At 46.0% G+C, this 21,303-nt stretch overlaps 2 protein-coding genes across 3 annotated transcripts; both read left to right on the plus strand.

Moving 5' to 3' along the window:
- The first annotated feature begins 525 nt into the window (after positions 1-525).
- clspn (claspin) lies at positions 526-12,545 on the plus strand. Its single transcript, XM_076754918.1, has 24 exons — positions 526-587; positions 1,454-1,559; positions 1,907-2,331; positions 2,537-2,689; positions 3,000-3,062; positions 3,153-3,225; positions 3,326-3,428; positions 3,632-4,242; positions 4,652-4,840; positions 4,960-5,126; positions 5,231-5,418; positions 5,545-5,597; positions 5,751-5,941; positions 6,155-6,683; positions 6,940-6,973; positions 7,107-7,191; positions 7,302-7,426; positions 7,509-7,673; positions 8,010-8,131; positions 8,360-8,484; positions 8,729-8,849; positions 10,352-10,428; positions 10,972-11,133; positions 12,179-12,545. Exons 1-24 carry the CDS (start codon positions 561-563, stop codon positions 12,302-12,304), a joined length of 4,020 nt encoding a protein of 1,339 aa, XP_076611033.1. The 5' UTR covers positions 526-560; the 3' UTR covers positions 12,305-12,545.
- A 4,689-nt stretch (positions 12,546-17,234) lies between these two features.
- Positions 17,235-20,802, plus strand: c19h1orf216 (chromosome 19 C1orf216 homolog). Of its 2 annotated transcripts, none has more exons than XM_076755320.1 (2): positions 17,235-17,362; positions 19,161-20,802. In XM_076755320.1, exon 2 carries the CDS (start codon positions 19,183-19,185, stop codon positions 20,281-20,283), a length of 1,101 nt encoding a protein of 366 aa, XP_076611435.1. In that variant the 5' UTR covers positions 17,235-17,362; positions 19,161-19,182; the 3' UTR covers positions 20,284-20,802. The 2 variants fall into 2 exon arrangements, with proteins under 2 accessions (XP_076611435.1, XP_076611434.1); XM_076755319.1 differs by having other exon boundaries at positions 17,354-17,508.
- The last annotated feature ends 501 nt before the right edge of the window (positions 20,803-21,303 follow it).

Genomic DNA, 21,303 nt, shown 5'->3' on the forward strand with positions numbered 1-21,303 from the left:
GGTCCTTAGCAGCCTTTGCATATGTACTTAATAATGACCTGTTTTTTAGTAAATGAAAAACTGAAGTGCTTTTGCTTGAGGAAAAGTGTTCATTAACTTTCTTTCTTTCTTTCTTTCTTTCTTTCTTTCTTTCTTTCTGTCTGTCTGTGTACAAAACCTCTCATCACCCTCACTTCTGCAAAAACCCTCCGCCCCGCCCGCCCGAGCATTCCCGGTATTTAAAATCAGCTCTCGCCAAGCTGTGTCGTCACACTGGGCGGATGCAAAGTTCACCAATGGGAAAGCGTGAAGGCCGCGATTGACACCTCGTTGAAGAAAAACTGCGGGCCAGCTGTCACGGCGCGCGAAAGATCAAAATTTCTATTCGGTGTGTATGGAACAGGCGGGAGGAAGAGAAGCAGCCCGGCTAAACGCTTTCTAAATGAGCTTTGGACGGCTAAAATAGCCTTTGTCCTGCAGACATTTACTTTCCGACGTCTGTTGTAGCTGCCGGGATTCGACGAAGAGTTGTCTCCGCTGGTTTATTTTACCTAAGAGCGTCAACTAGCCGGCGGACAAAGATGAGCCTGGTCATTTCTCAACAACAGGTGAGGGAACACTCAAATATGAGCCAGTAGTTTGGACATTTATTCAGCATCAAAGTGTCTGACTTTCAGAAGTTACAGAAAAGGGCTGGCAGGAACAAAAGTATTTCAGATAAAATGCAACGCTAATGGCAGATAGTGTTAGCGTTAGCCAGTTAGCTAGCTCGCTAGGTTCGTTTTAGCCAGCTTGAATGGTGGTTGTTGTCTTGGCCTGGTCACGTCGATTAAATGCATACTTGGCATTTTACTTTGTTAACCACTTGAAATCATATCTGCAAAGTTTCTGATGTTGGGGATCAATCGCGGAAATCAATCACTCGTGTCTGCATGTATGGTAACGTTACATGTAGCTAAGGGTTAGTTAATTTGACTCTCTGAAAAGAAGCAGTGTCGCTAGCTAACGTGTGTGCTTATTGTTTGGTTTATTGCAAGGCGCCGTTGATGTAATTTAACAGCCATTTGGCTGCATAAGGTCACACAATCGACCCTCATGCTTCATGTTAACTTTGCAAAGAGTTACTTTTCCTCCATGTTCTTTGACGTGTTCATGAACACAACCTATAACTTTGGTTTCATAGAAGAAGTTATGCAGCGAGTTGTGCTTCTATCGGCGGTTGTAGTCTGCCACTTCAACCATCAAATTAATTCCGTTTAGTACCTTTGGATTTAATTAAGATATGGTTAAAGTACACAAAGGAAAATGACTAACCCTGAACTCTAGTGTAGAGTTAGATTAAGGCTGTATTACGTTAAATGCAGACTGTTTTTTTGTGGTAAACAGACATCAGACCAAACAGACTGCAGTACCTGCATACTATGGAAAATGCACTTCATGATGGATGAATTCTGCTTTGTGTCATTGCACCCAGGTTGAGGGACTCCCAGCTGCGACCGAGAGCGACTCGGACAGCGGTATGGGCTCTCCAGAAGAGGAGATGGTCATGGAGGCAGCCACCAATAAAGAAGAGCTTCCAGGTGAAGTAACACAACAATAGATGATAGTCCAGCCTGAGAGAGGCAGGGCAAAGGCCCTTTGGCTGTGTAAATGAGAAAACTTGTTGCATTTACATCAAACAGTTAGGCTTTTAGTGGACACTTAATCACAATGGTTAGGATAACTGCAACAGCCAAATTACTGTTTAAATGGCATCCCATGATCCGCTGTATAATAACATACAAGCACAATACAGAGGATAAAACAACAGAACCAATTTCAGATGAGACGATTATCACAGCTTACCTGCATCAGAAAAAGTGTTTTCAGTGATTTGTGATGGTTGCTCCCTATTTGACCTTTTCCTCAACTGTTATTTTATTTTCAGATTCTGATGACGACGAAGACATCACCGTTCACAGAAAGCCTCATCGTAACGCCATCAGAGACAGTGACAGTGAGGAAGAGGAGGCAGCTGGGGAGAACAGTTTTCACATGGCCGAAGCTCTGGTCTTATCTGCCTCCAGCGGAGAGGAGATGGAGACTGCGGGGGAGAAGGGTGAGAGGAAAGAGAGGGGGGCGCAGAAGAGTAAGAGAATAAGCCGTGCTCCCATTGACAGTGAAGACAGTGAGCCCGAGCAGGAGCAATGTGGAGAAATGGAGGAGCGACAGGAGGAGGTGAGGAAGGAAACAAAGTCTTTGAAGGAACACAAGAAGAGAGAGAAGAGTCAAAGGCATCGAGAGAAAAAGGAGAAACGTAGCAAAGTGGTGGAAAAGCTGAAGAAGAAAGAGAGATTCTCTGAAGGGAATGAGGTGAGGGCAGCTTGGCATTTTCTCTCAGTGGTATCTGTTTTCTCATTATGCCTGAACTCTTTGTACTCGGTGGTACATCAAGGTTAAGGGTAAAATTGCACTGGACGCCCAAATCATCAAATTAAGGAATTAACATGTACACAAAGGACAGTAACTGTAAGATTATATTGTATAGTTAAAGGAAACTTTGTACTCAATTCCCCAGAATACACCTCTCCCTCGGGCTCTGAATGACAGTGGATGTCTGCTGGGTGACACAGAGCTGTTTGACACTGGTTTGGACGACGAGGCAGAGGAGGAGGAAGAGTCTCTGGAGGCCATCCGAGCCGCTGTCAAGCAGAAGATGAAAAAACGCACGGTACAAAATAGATGACTGTTTACAACTGGAAGTGTTCATTCAGTGCTTCAGCATTATTTCGTCTGACTTTTCAATCAGAATCAAAACAAGCTATTGGATGTTAACGGATATGGCAGCTATTTAAGGTCTTGCTCTTTGTTGTTGTCAGTGTGCTCAGCTTGACTGATGCAGATAATACTGGAAACAAAATTTGTTAAAGTTAATGAAATTTTGGTGAGGTGAAAATAGTGGCACAATGTGTCATGTGGCGTTTTGCGGATGCTTTCTAGACAGGTCCTTTTGTAATCAATGTAAAATGTTAATGCCGTAGGATCCTCTCCTGAGTGAGGGAGCAGAGGAAGATGAAGAGGCACCGGAGAAACCCCAGCGGACGGTATGCAGAGCCAAAGATCATGAATGTATTGTAAATGCTTTCAGATCGATACCAAAGAGCGGTTTTGTTCTCAACGTGTGATGTTTTCAGGAGAGGAAAGCTGCACGTGCCAGCAAAGAGGCGATGAAGCAGCTCCACAGTGAGTCTCAGCGGCTGGTCAGAGGTCAGTTTACAAGAAGCACTTCTATTGTCTTTCGTCATTACTGATTGGATCATAATTTGAGTGTGGTTCAGATCTTTGACACATTCCTCTGTCTTTGTAGAGTCTACAATTGGCCTGCCCTATCACATCCCTCAGCCCAAGACCATCGACCAGTTCTTCAAGAAGAGGACCAGGCCAGCGGGTTCTGTCATGGCGCTGCTGAAGTAAAGACAGATGATGCACATACGTCAGGGCAACAGCTGGCCACACATCTGCTGCCACAATTTTATGAGATCAATTATACTATTTATAATAGATTTTTTGCCAAACAGTTTTACATTTATTTGTCACACACAATCAGGATTCAACAATAAGTTTCAAACCTGCCATAATGAACTTAAATGAATGATAATCTCACTCTTTTCAGATCTACAAAGTATTCAGCCATGATGTTGGAAACACCGTCGGCTCCTCCTCCACCTCCCACCAACCCACCCAGCGATACCCTGCAGCCATCCACAGAGCAGGACTCTTCTCCCTCCCGAGATCTGTCCTCCACTCAGATCCAGCCCATACCTCACCCTGCCGCCACCTCCTCCCCGCAGCAGGAGAGCCTCAGCCAGGACAGAGAAGCAACCGCAAGCCTAGATCCTGACCAGGAATCCAGACCGATGCTTTACCTCTCAGAGAGTCTGCAGGAGTCACAACACAACACAACAGATGGAGTAATGAGACCTTCTCCTGACTCTGGAGAAGAGACCTCTCCTCCACCCTTCGAACAAGGGCAGATCGCAGTAACGCCTGACTGTGACGTCCTGCAAAAAGAGCCCTTATGTAGGGCTTTGGTGGAGCCTTCAGCCACTCAGTGTGGGAGCGCCGATCCACCTGCAGCAGAGCCATCGGCACAGCCGCCCACCAAACCTAAGAAGGACAAATTGGCCATACTGAAGAAGCTTGGACTGGACCCCCCGCCTGTCGCTAAATTGTGTCCAGATGAGGGAGCCTTTGTTCAGCTCGAGCCTCCACAGCTCAACCCCGGTAAATGATTCTGAAGGGTTTCAGCACAGTCAAGTCCTCCATTCATAGTCCTCCACTGTGTTTTTCTGGTTAGAAGAGTAGTGTGACTCAGTGCGTGATGTGTGTGGTTGAGAAGAATGAGAAAGGAAGTGGCAGAAAAGTGACAGTGACTCTAAGCAGAGGAAAAAGTTGGCAGGAAGTTGTCAGCCAGGCAGTAAATGCACAGTACAGTGTGTCAGTTAATGAATACTGCAGCCTCACAAGACCAGATCTAGGTTGCAGGTACATGTAGGTATGTGTTAGGTACAGCTTTCAAGGGTACTATACTAAAGTGGAGGAAACGCAGCTTTAAAAGAAGAAGAGATCAAGAGTGGGAATGAACCGTTCTCCTACGCCATTTAAATCCTGTGTTCACCTCTTCTTCAACTAGGCGTGGAGGCGCTGAAGGAGCGTTACCTTCGTCATGTCCAGGCACCCGTGCGTCCTCAGGGAGAGCGCACGATGCAGCTCAGCATCATCTGCAAAGACAGCACCCCTTCTGGTCAGGAAGAGCTGCACACTGAGTCCGTCACTGTCACCGTTAAAGAGGGAGCAGAGGAGCCCGTGGCTACCAAACCAGGTATGGATGTGCACGTTGAGGATAGGGCTTCTGGAAAATTAGAGAATTTTGACGGGTGTATTTCCAACAGGGAGACCAGGTTGTTGACTTCCTAACACTTTCTGTCCTTCTTTTCGAAGGAGAGAAGCTGCGCACTCTGAAGCAGCGCCTGCAGTTCGCCATGGCCCAACGGAGACAGGAGGAGAGGGTCCGCAGGGCCGAGCTGAATTGCCTTGACAATGAAGAGTATGGGGAGGAGGAGGAAGAGGAGGAGGAAGATATGACGGATGAGTCTGAGGAAGAAGAGGTATGAGGATATGTTTCTTGCTGTTCTGGAGCAGTGAAATTACTTTCTGCACATTTGTGTTTTTATTCCTTGGCACTCACATCAAGCCTGATCTTTTTCAACAGGGTGTAGATGACTTACTGGGAGGTGAAGATGGCGAGGCAGAAGAGGAGGAGGAGGAGGAAGGCAGTTTGGCTCAGAGTATCAGGAGCCCTTCTCCTGTAGCGCAGACTGGACCCTCTTCAACTCCTGACCTAGTTAACACAGATGGCACACTCATGTTGTTCCCGGGAAACTCCTGCTCTCGCACTGGGTTAGTGTGTTTGTCTTTGTTTTAACATTAAACTCTAAGTCACGTATATGTTTGTGTACTATATGTTTACTCTCTGTGTGTATATAAGTAGCAAAGCTGCTTAAGGTGCACTGTTTTCCTTTTTAGAGATGGTGTAAGAAGGTCTGGTCCTTCTGGGCAGGACAGCAGCAATAAGATGGGTGAGTAGAGTGAATGACCTCATTCAGCTTGTGAGCACCTTTTACACTCAAAACAGGCCAATTTATAGTTTTCAATAAATAGTTATGAAGGAAAATGCTTTACATATAGTGATAACAATCACTTTCTCACTATCTCGTCCTTCTTGTCTCCAGAAGAGGACGACTCCCTGTCCCTGGTGAAAGACAACAGCCACAACAGCAGCTTTGAGCTCGCAGGATCGATGATAACCTCCTACCAGCCCGTCAATCATCAGCGCTCCATGGGAAAAAACATCTCCAGCTCCTCCATTTTCCGCTCCCCGTCTCCCTGCCTGTTCAGGCCCTTCCTCGGCTCTGCCTCCAAGGTAAGATAAAGCTTTTCATTTGCTTTAATACTCAAAATGGGATCACCAGGAGTTCGAAATCTCCTAGACCTGCCCAGGGTTACACAAATATGTGTCAGTTCAGTCAAACTGATGAGGCAGACAGAACAATCCACCCACGCAGGAGTGGTAGGAAGCTAAAAGCTCATCTGATGAAAGTAAAGTGCTTTAAGTTTTCATCTTTGTTCCCACCAGAGTTCAGGAAAACTCTCCGAGCCCTCTCTCTGCCTTCCTGTGGAGGACTCCCAAGACTTGTACGCACCTCCGTCCCCAGGAGCAGATTCGGTGCACCTGGGTGGAGCAGCTTCTGGTCCCGGTCTGGGAGGAGACTCCCAAGGCCGCTTCTCCCTGGAGGACGACACCCACTCCCAGTTACTCGATGCAGACGGCTTCCTTAACGTGGGGCCACGCCCCGGTGCGCCTCGCTCCCACAAAAGACAGCTGATCCTGGACAGCCTTGATGAAAACGCAATGGACGCCAACATGGGGGAGCTGTTGGGGTTGTGTTCGGGTGTTTTCGGGGCAGCGGAGAGTCAGCCCGGAGGCCTCGAAGCAACGCAGGAGGATGAGCTGCTCGGGTTGTGCTCTGGAGCGTTTCCACCGACGCAGGCTGGAGAGGAGCAGGTGGAAACCGATAAGAGCAAGGAGAGAGAGCAGGATGAAGGGTCTGATAATACCATGGATCAGCTGCTGGGGCTCTGCTCAGGGAAATTTCCTAGTCCAGGTAAAGGAGTGTGCTGCCCCCCTTTATTTCTTATGAGAACACATGTACAGGCTATTTCATTTGAAAGCTCCTAAGGTCAGAATCACCTGCAGTGTACAAAATCCATTTTGCAGACAGGTGGAGACAGAGAGATTAGACTGTCAATAAGATAAACTAAACCTGATAAACTATGAGAAACAAAATTTAGATTTTGAGGTTTGAGAATGTTGTGAGCGCCTGTGTTCATTTGTTTGTCACTTTTTTTTGCCAATTTTAGGTTCTGCTCACTCGGCTTCACCAACACAAAACAGGTACAGTACAAAGGCTTGAAATAATCCAAATTATTGACCATTAGTAAGATTGTTTTAAAGGACTGGGGGCATAATAATAATTGGGATATTTACATGCAGTGTAAGGTTCTCATAGTGATTTGTCTGTATAAAGTAAAAAGAAGCCAGAGGAGGAAGAGCAGGAGGAAGAAGACTGTGACTTCCGTCTTCTGTCAGATGTGGAAAGTCATAGTGAACAGGTGAGATCAGATCGACATGCCTCATCGTCTCTTCTGATTGGGCTAGAAAAGTTCCACTTCTTGTTTAAATGACACTGGCAGCAAACGGAGCGTGAACTGTTGGTTTACAGGAGGACAATGATGAAGATGGAGAGGAGGATGAGGCAAATGGTGGTGAGGAAGAGGACAATGACGTAGAAGAGGAGGAGATGCAGGGCGTGTTTGCGCCACACCGACCGAAGAAAAAGAAGAAAATGTAAGCGTAGAATCAATCAACATTTGTGAGATAAACCAGGCTGCAGCACGGGTTTTAACAGTTTCTTGTATCCTGTTCTCAGGCGTTTGGCTGACTACCTGGAGTCAGAGGCTGAGCTGTCGGGCAGCGACGACATGGGCAGCGACGACGAGGACGACGAAAGAGGCAGCGAATACGAGGAGGAGGAGCTTCTTGAAGAGCTTCCCTCTGATGAGGAGCTGCAGGACCAGGTCAACAAGATCCACATGTGAGTAACCGATCTCAGTCCATCTTTTATGTTTGATATGTGTGAGCTTTGTGTGCTGAGAAACTTACCAGTAAGTTACCCAGTTGCCGTCCACGTTTGCAGTTAGGTTTACCACCTAATATCCAGTTTTTAATTAAGGTTTATGCTCCTTCTAGTTGGTCTTTTCCAGCTACTCTCCAGGTTTATCATAAGCTTAAACTGCATTAATGCGAGTGCAGCATTTCCTCCACCGTTGCTGCAATCATAATAGGAAAAATCCTGTAGTATTAACACACGGTGGATATCTTCAATTTGAAATTTGGTGGTTTAAATTGAGAGATGAAAATGTTCCTACAGGAAACAGGTCATGGACGACGACAAGCGACGTCTGAGGCTCTACCAGGAGCGTTACCTCACTGACGGCGACCTGCACTCTGACGGCCCGGGACGCGCTCGCCGCTTCCGTTGGAAAAATATTAGTGAGTTTACATGCTGAGGTTTACATGCTTAATTCAGAATTTGATTGGATTTTAGGCAGCAGTTGTATAAGGATGACATGACCCAATTGGTGTGTTTCTGATGGGTCAAAAACAACCTGGAAAAAAAAAAAAAACAAGAAACTCTTGAGTGCATCAGCTCTTCTAGAAACTTCAGTCAAAGTTGCTCCAACAAGCCACTCAGAGTTTCCTCTTGACTTTTCCCTCCAGATGATGGTTTCAACATAGACAGGACAGGAGCAGAGGAGGAGGAGGACGAAGATGAGGATGTGGACCAGTCTGAGGTCCAAAGGAGGAAGGAGCGACTGGAGAGAGAACAGTGGCTCAGACAACAGGTGGGTCGTCCTGTACATGGATGATAGTGAGGAGCCTTTAACAGAAATACATGTGCAGTGTTGACTGTGGTAGTTTCAGAGTTCAGTGCAGCCTTGAAAGAGCTTTATCCCAGTAAACATACAAAGAAAAGCTACATGTGCGTCCGTTCAAGACCCATGTGTTTGAGTCACCCCCCCCCCCCCTCCTCTGCAAGGGGCTGTTGTTATTTCATCTTCATTCCTTTCTCTGTGTCTCTTCTCACAGTCTGAACAGAACGCCAAGAAAGGGGAAGACTTGGATGCAGACGATGAGAAGATTGGAGAGGAAGACAGTCACTTCATGAAGCTGGCCAAGAAGCTGACTGCCAAGACTCTGCAGAGAAAAGGTCGGTTTGATACGAGGCCTCACAAGAAGAATCCCGTGACTTCAGTAACGACTGAACAAATAGTCTAACAGCGAGCAAGTAGATGGAAACAAAACATCTAAAACAGTCACCAGATGGGTTATTTCAAAGCTTGGCAGCGTTGCCTTTGTGTCCAAATGTGCTTTGTTTGAGCTTTTAAAGGTTGTTTAAATTTTTTTCTTAATTAAATCAGCTCCAAAGGTCAGGTGGGAAATAGGGTCTTTTTTAGTTCCAGTTAAAATCCTGGCAGGTGCTTGTTGAACCAGCTGTAGATATGGGAAAGATTTTCCTGAGCGTTAGTGAACACAGCATGGCAGCGGTCACACACCTGGGATTAAAGTGGAATCTGTATCCGGATACATGATAAATGATCCGATCTGGCCTTTGTGTTTACACCTGGTATTTTTCATGCGTTCTCGTTATCCTCATTGTGATCAGATCTCTGTCCTCCAGAGCCAAACCTGCCCGTGAGTAATTTGAGGTGGTGGCAAATCAGCCCCAGACTCCCATTAAATAATCATGGAGTTTTGTGAGTTGTTGAGTTAAGGCAAACTTTACAAACAGAGTCAAATGCCGTCTGCGACAAATTCTTAATTATTTGTCTCCTCTTTTAAATTCGGCACATGTAATACATGAAGATATTTCTTTCTCTGTATTAAAAACATTGTGTTACTTTGTCCGAGCGCGTTTAGGCCGCTCTGTGACTCGATCAATTATATACTTTAACAGCAGATCAGCTGCACAGATGATATTTCTTAGTGTATGTCATTAATTTCCCACCTGTACTGCTTTCATTGTTCATGCATTCCTGTTGAATAACGCCTCTTTTGGCGCTTTCATGGCACAGAACAGACGTATAACCAGAGATTAGAGGCCTGTCTCTTACAGCCTTCTTGCTTGCTCCCTCTTTTAATCTTAACAACTAACTAGATATATGTTTTTTAATCTACTTAGCACTGTCAGTTGAGAAGGCTGGTGAGGTAACTTCACCTTATTTGACAGCACACACACACGCACACACACACACCGAAACAGTGGCATGCGTCCCAGCAAACTAAACCAGAGAGGAAAGTGCTGCCAATACTGTCATTGCTAAATGGCAGGTTGCTTCAGTGTTCATTTCCCCACAGCTGTGGCATTCTTGTGTTCCCGGAAAAATAACCGTGACTAAAACTGAACGGCCACATGTAATATTCATGAGTTTTTGTTTCTGGCCGCTTCACGTCCTCAGATCCAAAGGACAAAGTGAGCTCCACAGAAGGACGCTAGTCAGATTTCAACTGTCTGCGCTCCTGAACCTTTAAAAACAAAGCTCCTTTCCTTCAGTGTATCAAGATTAAAACATTTTACGACTACAAATGGAGATCTAGAAATGTCTCAGATCTACACAGATCTTTTTCTTTTTCCTCTTCTTAGCCATAGCATTGGGAGAAAGCTTATAGTCAAAGCATTTCACTGTCTAACTTTCCACACGTTCACACCAGAGCCCCCTGTGGCACCGCAGCCAGAGAAGACCTCATCAGCTCTGAACCCCTTCCAGAGACCCTCGCAGCCCCTGCAGGTACGTCACTGTGGCACAACACAAGATCAGATCATCCTCTATTCGTCCCATGACAGGGAAAATTCCAGTTTGAGACATGCTGTACTTTTTTCAAGGTTCAGAAGGTGTCTACTGAATAACATTTTTGCGGCAAAAACAACTCTATATTAAGATTGTTTTTGCACAATTTTAACTTGATTTGATGTGTTATTTGGAATACCTATCCATGTTATAACATTACTAGCAGCCAGATGTTGTAATTGTTGTTGTTTACTCAGCAGCCACTTTGGCAGACAGGCAGCCAGTGTAAGGAATCTAGTCCATTAGTGGCTTCTGGAGGAATGCTAGTGCGGCTGGTAGAGAAGAAACCTGAGATTTCTGCCTTGTGCTGACTTTAACTAAACCAAAACCCCAATAAAAAGGATTCAGAATGATGCAGAATGAGAAGTGTGAGTGGATGCTGGTGATTGGCCTTTTTAATATTTTACCCACACGGTTCATTACATATTCCCTGTGCACTATACAAGGTCAATCTGAGACTTATGTTTTATTGATTTCTACCAGGTGCGGAGGGGGTCATTACTGAGTCAGCCTCACTCCGTCCTCCAGAAGCTGGCTTCGATCTCAGAGGGGAATCCTCTGGCGCCCAGAAACAGCAGAGGATTCCTGTTCCAAACTCTGTCGCCTGAGAAGGACAACTCGACCTCAGATGCTCCCCAGAAACAGGTGAGTGAAAGGAGTGTCGCTAACCAGATGTGCTGTGCCCTCATGATCATGCAGGTGTGGAAGCTGAGATGGAATGAGCTTGTCAGTCCCACGTTGCACCTGCACTCAGATAAAACTCAAGATGTTTCAAGATAAATATACAAAATATCTTTGCCCTAAGGGGCTTGTTCAAAGGAATATTTCACCAGCCTACCTCACAGTAGTTCAATGGTAACCAGTTAATGAGCGCGGGAAACGGTGGCAGCGCCATGTTTCACAAATTGCAGAAAACTGTGAGTCCCACAGGACTCTGGCTTGCTCGTGCATGGATTCCAGTACGTTTGTTCTGGTTTGGATGAAAGTTTCAAAAGGACTGAAAGGGGGAAATGATGTCATGTTGCGAATCACAGCTTGCATGATGCAGATTTTATTAAACGGGGCCCATGAGTACATGATCACTGTTTAGCACTGGTAGCCAAACGGCTGCACTGATGGGAACCTGCTGACTCCTCTCATCTGTCCAGTCCATCAGACAGATGTCCTTCAAAAATCTTTTAGATAAAAAGGTGACATGGTGTAGCTAATGCTCAAGTAGAAAAATGAGCAGTCATATGTTTTGGTTTCGTAACCCTCGGGGCGAGAATTCTGGCCTTTGTTCTAAAATAAGCACAAAAACAAAATACTTTCCAAAGATCTTGGAGAGATTGCTCAGTGTGATAGTCATGTGAGTGTGATGGGTGAATTTATCCGTCTGCTGTCTTCTACATTTGACACACTAGATGGAGCCAAAGCCCACTGCTCCTATTCAATACTATGAAGTAAAAACACAGAAACGACTGCTTGGCGATTTTTTTTTTTTTTCTTTTAGCACAAGATTCACTGCACTCTGTCTTTTTTTTTAATTACATTTGTATTAATTAACCACAAAAAGCATGTATTCTTTCACCACACCAACACATCAGTGCCTGTAGTCATTTTGTCAGTGCTCAATCAAGGATTTGATGTTTTGTACAAGAGTCTCAATGTGCTAAAAAAAGCTTTAACTTTGTGTTTGTCTGACCCTCAGATGATGAAGAAGAGGGGGCCGGTGGGAGCAGTGAACCCGGTGGCAAAGAGGGTCTGCAGGGAGAACAAACCTGCTGGACAGACTAAAGGCCCCCAGAGGAGCATCTTCAGCTTCCTGGACCACTGAGGTCAAAACGCACTAACTGAAGGCTCATCCGTCGGCAGGCTGGAGGCGGACCGATAAAGGTCAGAACTGACACTGTTTCAGCCAGTAAGACTTGAATGAAGGAGGAGGTGACATGATGGTTATGGGATGTCCTCCCCTCGTGTACACATTAATGAAACACAAAATCGGATGCTTGTATGTGAGCTTGCATGTTTACATCACCTTGAAACGGCACACTAAAGGCGTCTTCTGATGTCTTACTTTCTCGCACACACATCTGCTGTTCAGCTTGTGTGTCTAAACTTAAAATCCGTAGTGCCACCTGAAGCATTGGTCTGTCACGTCCACATCCATTTAAAGATGTTTTATCATGTAAATATGATTGATTTTGGATTTTAAAGGTTCAGAAATTTTTTGTATGGTGGTATAAATGTATTTCTTTGACATTGTAAATAAAAGTGTATTTTAAGACATTGCTCTTTTCGTCTCTTGTCGAACTGGATGCGAGCTGTCAGGTGTGTGCAGCAGGTATGATGTGCATTCGGTGCGTTGGAGTGAAATATTTCCACAGCTGTTGAATGGGGTGCCATGAAATGTGGTGCACACATTCATTTTTTTCATTTTGTTTATGACTAAATAACCTGCAAAACTGACATTTTCACCAACCTCAGCTGTATTTTGTGGTCTGTGCTAATTAGCAAATGTTTGCATGCCAGCGCGCTAAACTAAGATGTGTTAGCATTCAGCTCTCAAAACACCACCAGAGCACAGCCTCACAGAGCTGCTAGCATGGCTGCAGACTCTCCTCTGGGGAATAATCTGGGTTTTTCAGGGTCAATTTGTAAAGACAACTGCGCAAACCCAAGACCACTGGAAACCAGTATAAAAGACAGCTTGGCACAGTGATATGCAGAAGAAACCCGAGGATCTCACTTGTGTTTACCAGCGTTTATTCCTGGTTGTTTGTGGGGAAACACTGAGGTTTTGACAGGGCGGGAAAGCTTGTAAACAGTTCATGTGAAGCCACTTCTCCACCTTTCCTTTGCTGTAAATCTAAACACTTGAAGCCTCTTTCTACTCTTTATTTCACTTTTTCTTCCTGCTTTTAAAGCATAATTGCAGTTTAGAGACTAATGATTTGCTAAGTGGCTAATAATAGGGCAGCATTAAAGGGAGGGTCTTCTAACGAGCCCTTTTATGTCTCTCCATCTCATTAGTAGCCACGGTGATTAGGAGGAGGTCCCGGGGTTAGGAATGGGCGCAGGAGGCCCCATTACACATCATTAGGGGCCAACGCCAGCAGGGTCTGGAACAAACCCCATGGTGGGCCCCTCCTATAGCGAGCTGCAGTACCTGCAGGCAGGCAGGCTTAATCCTGGTGCTGCTGGAGCCGTGATTACATTCTTACCTCTGTCAAAGCGTTTCTGCCTCGGTTTTGTTTGTTCGTCTAGTTGGAAGTCTCGAAACATCAGTGGATTTCTGTGAAATTTTATGAGCCAAGAGGCTTTGGGCAAAGGAATAAAATGATCTGAGAGCGGAGCCGCATCTATCATTATCTCTGAGCCGTTACAATTCAATTAATCGAGATAAAGACTTGACTCCAAATCCTTAGGGTCTGTTTGCAGGGTCAAGAAATCAATTCCAATTACGACATAATAGGAATCATCTCCATGCATGTTGGAGGATAATGCAGCTCCCCCTTCTTCTCTTTCTCTGCATCAACACCACACCCGCCTCTCCAAACTGAATTTCACAACTTTGTTTAACCCCGAGAGGGAATTACGAGGTCAACGCACTAAAGCCCCCGCCACCCTCTCTCTCCCTGAACTCCCCATTCACTCCACACTCGAGAGAGGAGGAAGGTTACATGTTTTGGCATCGAGGCCCGGCCTCTAAATATCTAGAGGACACAGATCTGGCTTTATTCAGATTATGAGGAGAGGGCAGAGGGTGGAATAATTGAAGAGAAACACGAGCTGTCGCCCCCAAAGGGAGTGTGTGTGCTTGTGTCATGACGTATGCACCCTATGCGTGTATGAACTCACATCTATGCCTAAAATAAAAGTGTGTAATTAGTGTGCAAAAGCAACCCCGTGCTGGATTAGTGCTTCAATTTAGCACGTCTTGGCTGATTTGGCTGATTTTTAAGCGCGCTGGCTGTGAGCTGGAGGTCCGGCAGGCTTCTCTTTACGGTCTCCGTGCATCTCAGCGCGGGGGATCTGACAGCGCGGCCCCGTGGGTGCTGCCGGCCGCCCTCGGCCCCTGTCACCGCCGAGACTGGTGCTGGAGCAGATGTGGAGCCGAACTGAGGGAAGTGGGTCATGGTGCTGCAGGCTGTGTACAATTCAAACAAGGTCTTATTATGCGCAAGGTAAGTCATGCTCCTTTTTTTACTCAGTCTGTGTGTGTGAAAGGGGGAGAGGGCGATGAGTTTTAACATTACAATAATCTGTCTTCCCCCAGGAGGCCTCACAGACGACCCTCAGCCCTCCGAGTTCGCTCTATCTCTCCTTGTATCAGTGTCCTCTGTAGTTGTCTTTTGTAACTTGGGTTTTTCTTTTTTAGAGATGGAGGGAGAGATGATTTTGCGTGTGACGAGGCCTTGGGCGGACGGCTGTGTTTGATGTATTTTTTATGTGCTTAGGCTACCAGTGAACGATGGGGAGAGGAGGGGAGGGAGGAAGGACGCCTGGAGCTGATGCACTTGAATGGGGATGTTGTTGAAGGAGAAAGGGGGGGGGGGAGATAGGGGCAGATCTGTGTGTGTGTATGTATGTATGTGTGTGTGTGTGTGTGTGAGTGTGGAGAGAAGAAGGAGGAGGACGCAAGGTTCTTTCTGCCGCCAGCGATGACATGTCAGGGGGATGAGAGCAGGGTGGAGAGACAGTGAACACTTGTTAAGTCTGTCTGATGTAGCCTCTCTATACCTCACACACACACACACACACACACACACACACACACACACACACACCTCTAGAAAACACACTTGCATACACGCACACACATTCAACTGCCATGCCTTTAGATCTCAGACTGACAATCATAAAAGCAGCCAGTCACCAGTTCGGAGAAATATCACACTGCAACAAATCCTGCAGTCCTCTCTTTGCAGGGACTTGAGATATGACGTTGCCTGTCAGTGTTGCATTGTGGGTAATGGTTTTGATGCCTTAAGCACACCTGTGATTGTAGATACCTGGTGATGGCGTGATAGCAAAACATAAAGATTCATCCTCCGACACTCAGCTTGATGTCGAAATGTTCAGTGTCTACCAGAACACTTTGATCAAAGCTGACTGTGCTACCTCCTCCATTTCCCAGAATGCTGTTCAACAGCCACCAGAGGATGGGCACGGCCTTGCCTGCTGAATTCAATAAGAGGAAGGTGGAGAGAGAGAAACAGTCACGGTAACAGCCCAGTAAAACCAACCGATGGTGTGCTTTTTTTTCCAGTGAGTGAAAAGTGAGATTTGTGTCTCCTTCAAGTAACAAACGATTAAACCTTCATCGCCTTTCGCTGCTGTGATCAAAGTCCCCCTGCATGACTGTCGAAAAACCCCACAGAGTACTTTTCATTTTAGAGAAAGCAAACATGTGGTCTTGGTCATTTTCATGGTGAGATGCAGCTGGATGTCGACTCCGAACGTGCTCTCCTCCTTACTTCACTGTGATGTTTGAGAGAGGGACACTAGAGGGCTGTTTTCACATGTATCTGCTGAGGGGGGGGGGGAATCTGAGTGAAACACGTGTATGAGCATCATTTTACGACACCACATCCAGTTTGGAAGCCAATCATGGTCCAATATGCAACGTAGACAAGTGTGATGTGGAAACCAGCACACAGACGATGGAGGAGACGCCTCCGTCCAGCAGTTACACCTTTGAAATGAAGAATATTTGCAGACTCATAGAATCTGGATTTTTTTTTTTCAGTGAGAGAATAGAGAAGGAGCGCATGTAATTTTTAATTTGGTACTTGAACTTGTGGAAAAAAAAAAAATCAGATGCAAACTCTTATTCCATGTCGTGTGTTAAAACATGTCTGGAGGGGATCTTTAACTTCACTGTCCTCTGAGGTGAAACACAGAACTTATACAGACTTGAACATAAGATAAATAAAACATAATAAAATGCATAAATCATATCACACAAACATGCAGAATATATGCTAAACTCCACCGTGCAAGCTCACACAAATACAAACAGCGTCATAACGTAAAACAAAGTGAGATTTGGTCGAAAATTGGCTGATTGGCTTTTTAAACCTCTTGGCTGCATAATGCATTCCTTTTGTTTTAACAGCATTTCAAATAGTATTTATCCACTTACAGTAATGTGAATGCATTTAAAACAAAGCCTGCATGTAACCTATACACACGCCTAATGATTTAGCATTTATAAGCAGCATATAAACACTCTATAATGCAGTTCTGAGCAGATTTAAGTGTTTATTAATTCACTTGTACAACAACTTTTGCTCCTTCTGGGCACGAGTGTTAGCGAATGCTGCACATTAATAAAAGATGTTCTTATAGCTTTGGGCAACAACTTTATAGTGTGTTGTAAACCATTTATTAAATTATTGTGCACGGATCATAAATGCTGAATGGGTTAAAGACCCCCCAAAAAATACTTTTCAGCCAGATTTCACCAGGTTTAACTGCTTTTAGTGGTTTTTTGTTTTAACACATGCTGACATTTGAAGTGTCATGCTGTATTATTCTGAAACAGGGCTAAATAGACTTAAATACTCCAGGATGTCACTGGATTCGTGTAATCACACAGTGAACCTGTTGCTGTACAAACCTACATTCCAGTAAAATACCAGCACAGCCCTCTCTGGCCTCACATTGTTTCCATTCATTCTCAGCGCTTCCCTTCTCCTCCAGCCCCAGCCCAGTTTAGGAAGTGTTATTAGTCAGCCGGTCCTTTATTTCCCAGAAGCACCGCGGCAGTGACAGGATGGGAGGAGGAGGAGAGAGGAAGATAAACATCACATAGGAGGGTCGGAGGAGGGGGAAAACTGGGAGGGCGCAGCGTCCAGCCTCCGCACCGAGCAAGCAAACCGGCAGAAAGGTAAGACCAAACCAGAACCTCATGTGAATATCCTGAGCCGGATCCGTGTCACTCATTTGACTTATTCAAGCAGCAAATAGGAGATGAAAGGAAGGGTCTGAGCTTGTTTTTACTCAGGGACAGAGAGGAGACAGCACTGATATGGGGTGAGCGTTACATAACGCCCGACGCACATGAAATATTCCTGTTTTTTTCTGCGTTTTTATCTAATTTCATCACGTCAAGAAGATACGTCGAGTCCTTTTTGTAACATTATTGATCCGCCGTTTATAATAAGGATTTAAAACTGTCGTGTTTTGTGGTTTTTTTTGCCACATTATGTTCATCTCTGTGCCGTAAATATGCAGCCTGTGTGCGCCATTGGTCGCCTTTTTTGTGCTTTCTGCCGTCGACCGTGCAATGACAGGCATCTTTTTGCACAGATAAGACACATCCACCCTGCAGCAGGACTATTTTGGTATTATTTTTCTCTGTTTTCCATCGCGTGTTGCTGTTTTTACATGGGTGAAACGCTGAAATATGAACAGAAATCCATCCGTAAGCAGACTACGCATTGTTCTGTGACACTACAGATTATTTTTACTTTTAAGATTCAGCTCTGGAGCGATAAATGTGCCGATTTTACACGAATAACCTTTTTTTTTCTCCCCCTCTTCGTGATCGTCAAAAATCAGCCTGCGCCTGCTGCACGCGCGCTCCCGTCCAAGCCTCGTTCGCTGTCCTTCAGCACCACGTGAACGCGCGTGCATAGGACAGGAGAGGAGAGGAGAGGAGAGGGGGGATTGATTGACAGCAGCCTCAAGTCAGGATTAGAGAAATTTCCATTCTGAGGAGACATGTAAATATTTGATGCTAATAGAAGTGGAGTGTGCAGACCAGCCTGTAGTTCGAGACATTATAAACAAGAGTTTGGTGTGACCTAGCTGTGTGTGTGTGTGTGTGTGTGTGTGTGTGTGTGTGTGTGTGTGTGTGTGTGTGTGCGCGCGCTGTGGGTGGGGTGACTTGGTGAACTAGATTGAATTTTCCTCAGTTTTACTGTTGCTTTGGCTCATCCATGCATCTCTTGTCTATCTTCTTGTCTTTAATTCATGTCTCTTAGCCCACATTTGCAGACACTTTACTTGCACCATAGCTGTACCACAGCCTCTTCAGCTGCAGATGACTTGTTTTTGTACGTGTCTTCTTGGCAGCTGCTGGTTTTGACTCATGTTTGATCGCGGAATTATCTTTCAGCCACTGTAAAATTGCTGTCAAAGTCGTGTCATCTTTGGTTGATGACAGTTGAAAGCCTGGCTTGTTTTGAGATTTCTGGAGTTTACCATCGAACAGGACTCAGTTTACACACACAATAGGACAACACAGCAGTTGTGAAGAGGGCTGGGTGAATTTGGTAGTTTCATGCTTTTTTCCCACCAATAACTAACAAGCGCTGGTTATTTTTGCCTAAACTCATGCAGACATACAAGAGCTTTGTTGTTTGTGTTGAAATGTAAGCGAGACTGACACACAGTTTTCGATTCCTCAGAGACTTATTTTCGCCTTTATTTGATGGTGACGGTGAAGATAAAGACAAGAAAAATGGGGAGGGAGCCGGGTGCAACATGAAACTAAGGTTCAGGTTTCAGCCGATTGCTTTAGTGCTAAAGGCAACGTGATGTTGGCGGCCGTGGGTTTTGTATCTCAAGCAAGTTTCGGTGCCCTGCAAGTTGATTTTTGCATTGTACTGATACAAAGTTAAACTCGGAAAACACTAACTGAACCACTTATGGTATGCGTTTTCTGTCCCTTGTCATTTCAGTGAGTCTCAGTCGAGGTCAGTGATGCTGCACCATCAGGACCAACCTCGGAACTCAGCCTACGGCGGCCAAGGAGGCTCCAACAACGGCTCTTCCTCCTCGCTCCGAAACAGGAAGTGCGACAAAGATGGCAACTTCAACTTCCTGCCCGGCAAAGATGATGAGGGCTTCATGAGCAATGGAGGGGGAGATGAGAATCGAAACCAGGTGCGTCCCCGCAACCTGGGCCCGCTGGGTCGTGACCCGCCCAACTCCTCGTATCACCACAACTCTGGGCTTCTGTCACCACGCTCCCGCCTGCCCTGCTGGAGCCCCCTGGAGCCCCTGCCCGAAATCGAGAGCGGGGACGACGGTTATGGCCGGGTGCCCCCTGACGGAGCGGAGGAAGGTAGGATGGAGGAAGAGGTGAGGAGGGTGATGGTGAGCCAGAATGAGGAGAAGCAGAGAGAGAAACAGGTGGAGCAGAGACGGAAAAGCAGCTCGGCCTTCAGAGGAAAAGGGGAAGAGGAAGGCGAGATGGGGCCAGAGGAAAGTGACGAATGGGCCAACAGCGACTCCGAGTCTGAGTTCAGCTACCAGTCCGGCGGCAGCATGTCCTCCCTCAACTTGGACAGCGGAGGCGAAGGGATGCTCATGGGAGGCTGGGACCGCATCGGAGTCGGGGAACCCAAATTCAACCATCAGGAAAGCGACCTCACCAGAAACAGCAACAGAGAACCAGCTGTGAGACACAGAAGCTTCAGCCGCAAGTCGCTGACAGGAAGCAACCTGGGGAATCTTCTGGAGGAAGGAGCGGAAGAGCAAGACGATGACGATCGGTCCTCAGACTCCGACGGCGAGCTACCAGAGCTGATGGATGCGGTGTGGACGCTGCGAGACCGCGAGCGCTTCAAAGCCCAGGAGATGGAGAAGCACCAGGTGCAGCTGACCATGTACCGCCGCCTGGCGCTGATCCGCTGGGTCCGCACCCTGCAGAGCCGCATCCAGGAGCAGCAGAACCGCCTGCAGTCCAGCTTCGACGTCATCCTCACACAAAGGAAGGAGCTGCTGCGCATGGGCGCCGCCACCGCCGCCGCTGCCGCCATGGCCAACGCTGCGCCCGCTGCCGCCGTCAGCCAGTCGTAAAGAGAGGGGGGAGGAACTGAAACAGGAAGTGGTGCAATAACAGTATTTTTGTTCTGTTTGCTTCTATCCTGAAGACATTTCCCCTGAAAAAAAGACAATGTCCTGTCGTCCTGTCTGACAACTTTGAGCCTTGCACTCATGTTTCTGACTGTAACGATGCAAAAACTTGTGTTTTTGTTGCGTTTCTTTATCGGTGTGCCACCCAGAGCATCAATTAATGTACCAACTGAAGACTGGTCTTAACCCCTGTAGCTACCAGGTGCTGTTTGACTTATTCTGGTCATAAAAACGACATGTTGAACACTTTGTTGTGAGATTATTATCAAAAATATTCTGTGTCTACGCTGTTCTTCTTTGTCTTGACTTGTGCAAATAAATCACCTGCTGTACCAAAAAGAACTGGAAAATATCATGTAGATTTGACATTGTTAGAGATAATTTATACCCTGAGATCAAGCTGTATATATAGAGATAATAAGTAAATTAAAAGAATGAATAAATTTATCTTCTATCAGAGCATTTCTGTGTCCTGGTTTGTTTGCACACTCATAAAACCTGATCTAATGAAATTTGAGTTTTTGTAATACAAATCTAAATAGATTAATCTGAGGGAAAGTCCAAAGATGATAAAACCGGTTTTGGAGCCCAGAGCCTTCATTTCATTCCAGATCAGCATGTTGATTTCAAGGAGCCGGTTTATCAAAGCCCCCTCAGTGCAGATACGACTAAAGAAGGGCAGTTTTTATCTTCTATAGCTGTACTTGCTGTACTGGGGCCCTCGAGCAAGTGACCTTTCAGCTAACAATTGCCTCTTTGTGAGCTGAACAAAGTTGGTTTGTATCGGCTCATCACACGGAGCTGGGGATGCTGATCTGCGGGGAGTGTGATAGCCGTGTGAGGCTCAAGCGTCAATCTTTACGGCTGTGGCTGCTGCCGCGGGCGCTCCGAGATCATCTCACCTCGTTCCATGTGCGTGCGTATGTTCACAGAGATACCAGCCGCGTTGCCACCCTGTAATCT

Source organism: Chaetodon auriga, chromosome 17 (genome assembly GCF_051107435.1).
Source record: "Chaetodon auriga isolate fChaAug3 chromosome 17, fChaAug3.hap1, whole genome shotgun sequence".
Taxonomy (NCBI): Eukaryota; Metazoa; Chordata; class Actinopteri; order Chaetodontiformes; family Chaetodontidae; genus Chaetodon; species Chaetodon auriga.

Excerpts from the sequence above, each read along its gene's own strand:
- clspn (XM_076754918.1), top strand. The coding sequence starts at position 561 with ATGAGCCTGGTCATTTCTCAACAACAG. Across the intron at positions 1,560-1,906 it reads CAATAAAGAAGAGCTTCCAG|ATTCTGATGACGACGAAGAC; the intron begins GTGAAGTAACAC and ends TTTTATTTTCAG. Across the intron at positions 7,674-8,009 it reads CAGGTCAACAAGATCCACAT|GAAACAGGTCATGGACGACG; the intron begins GTGAGTAACCGA and ends ATGTTCCTACAG.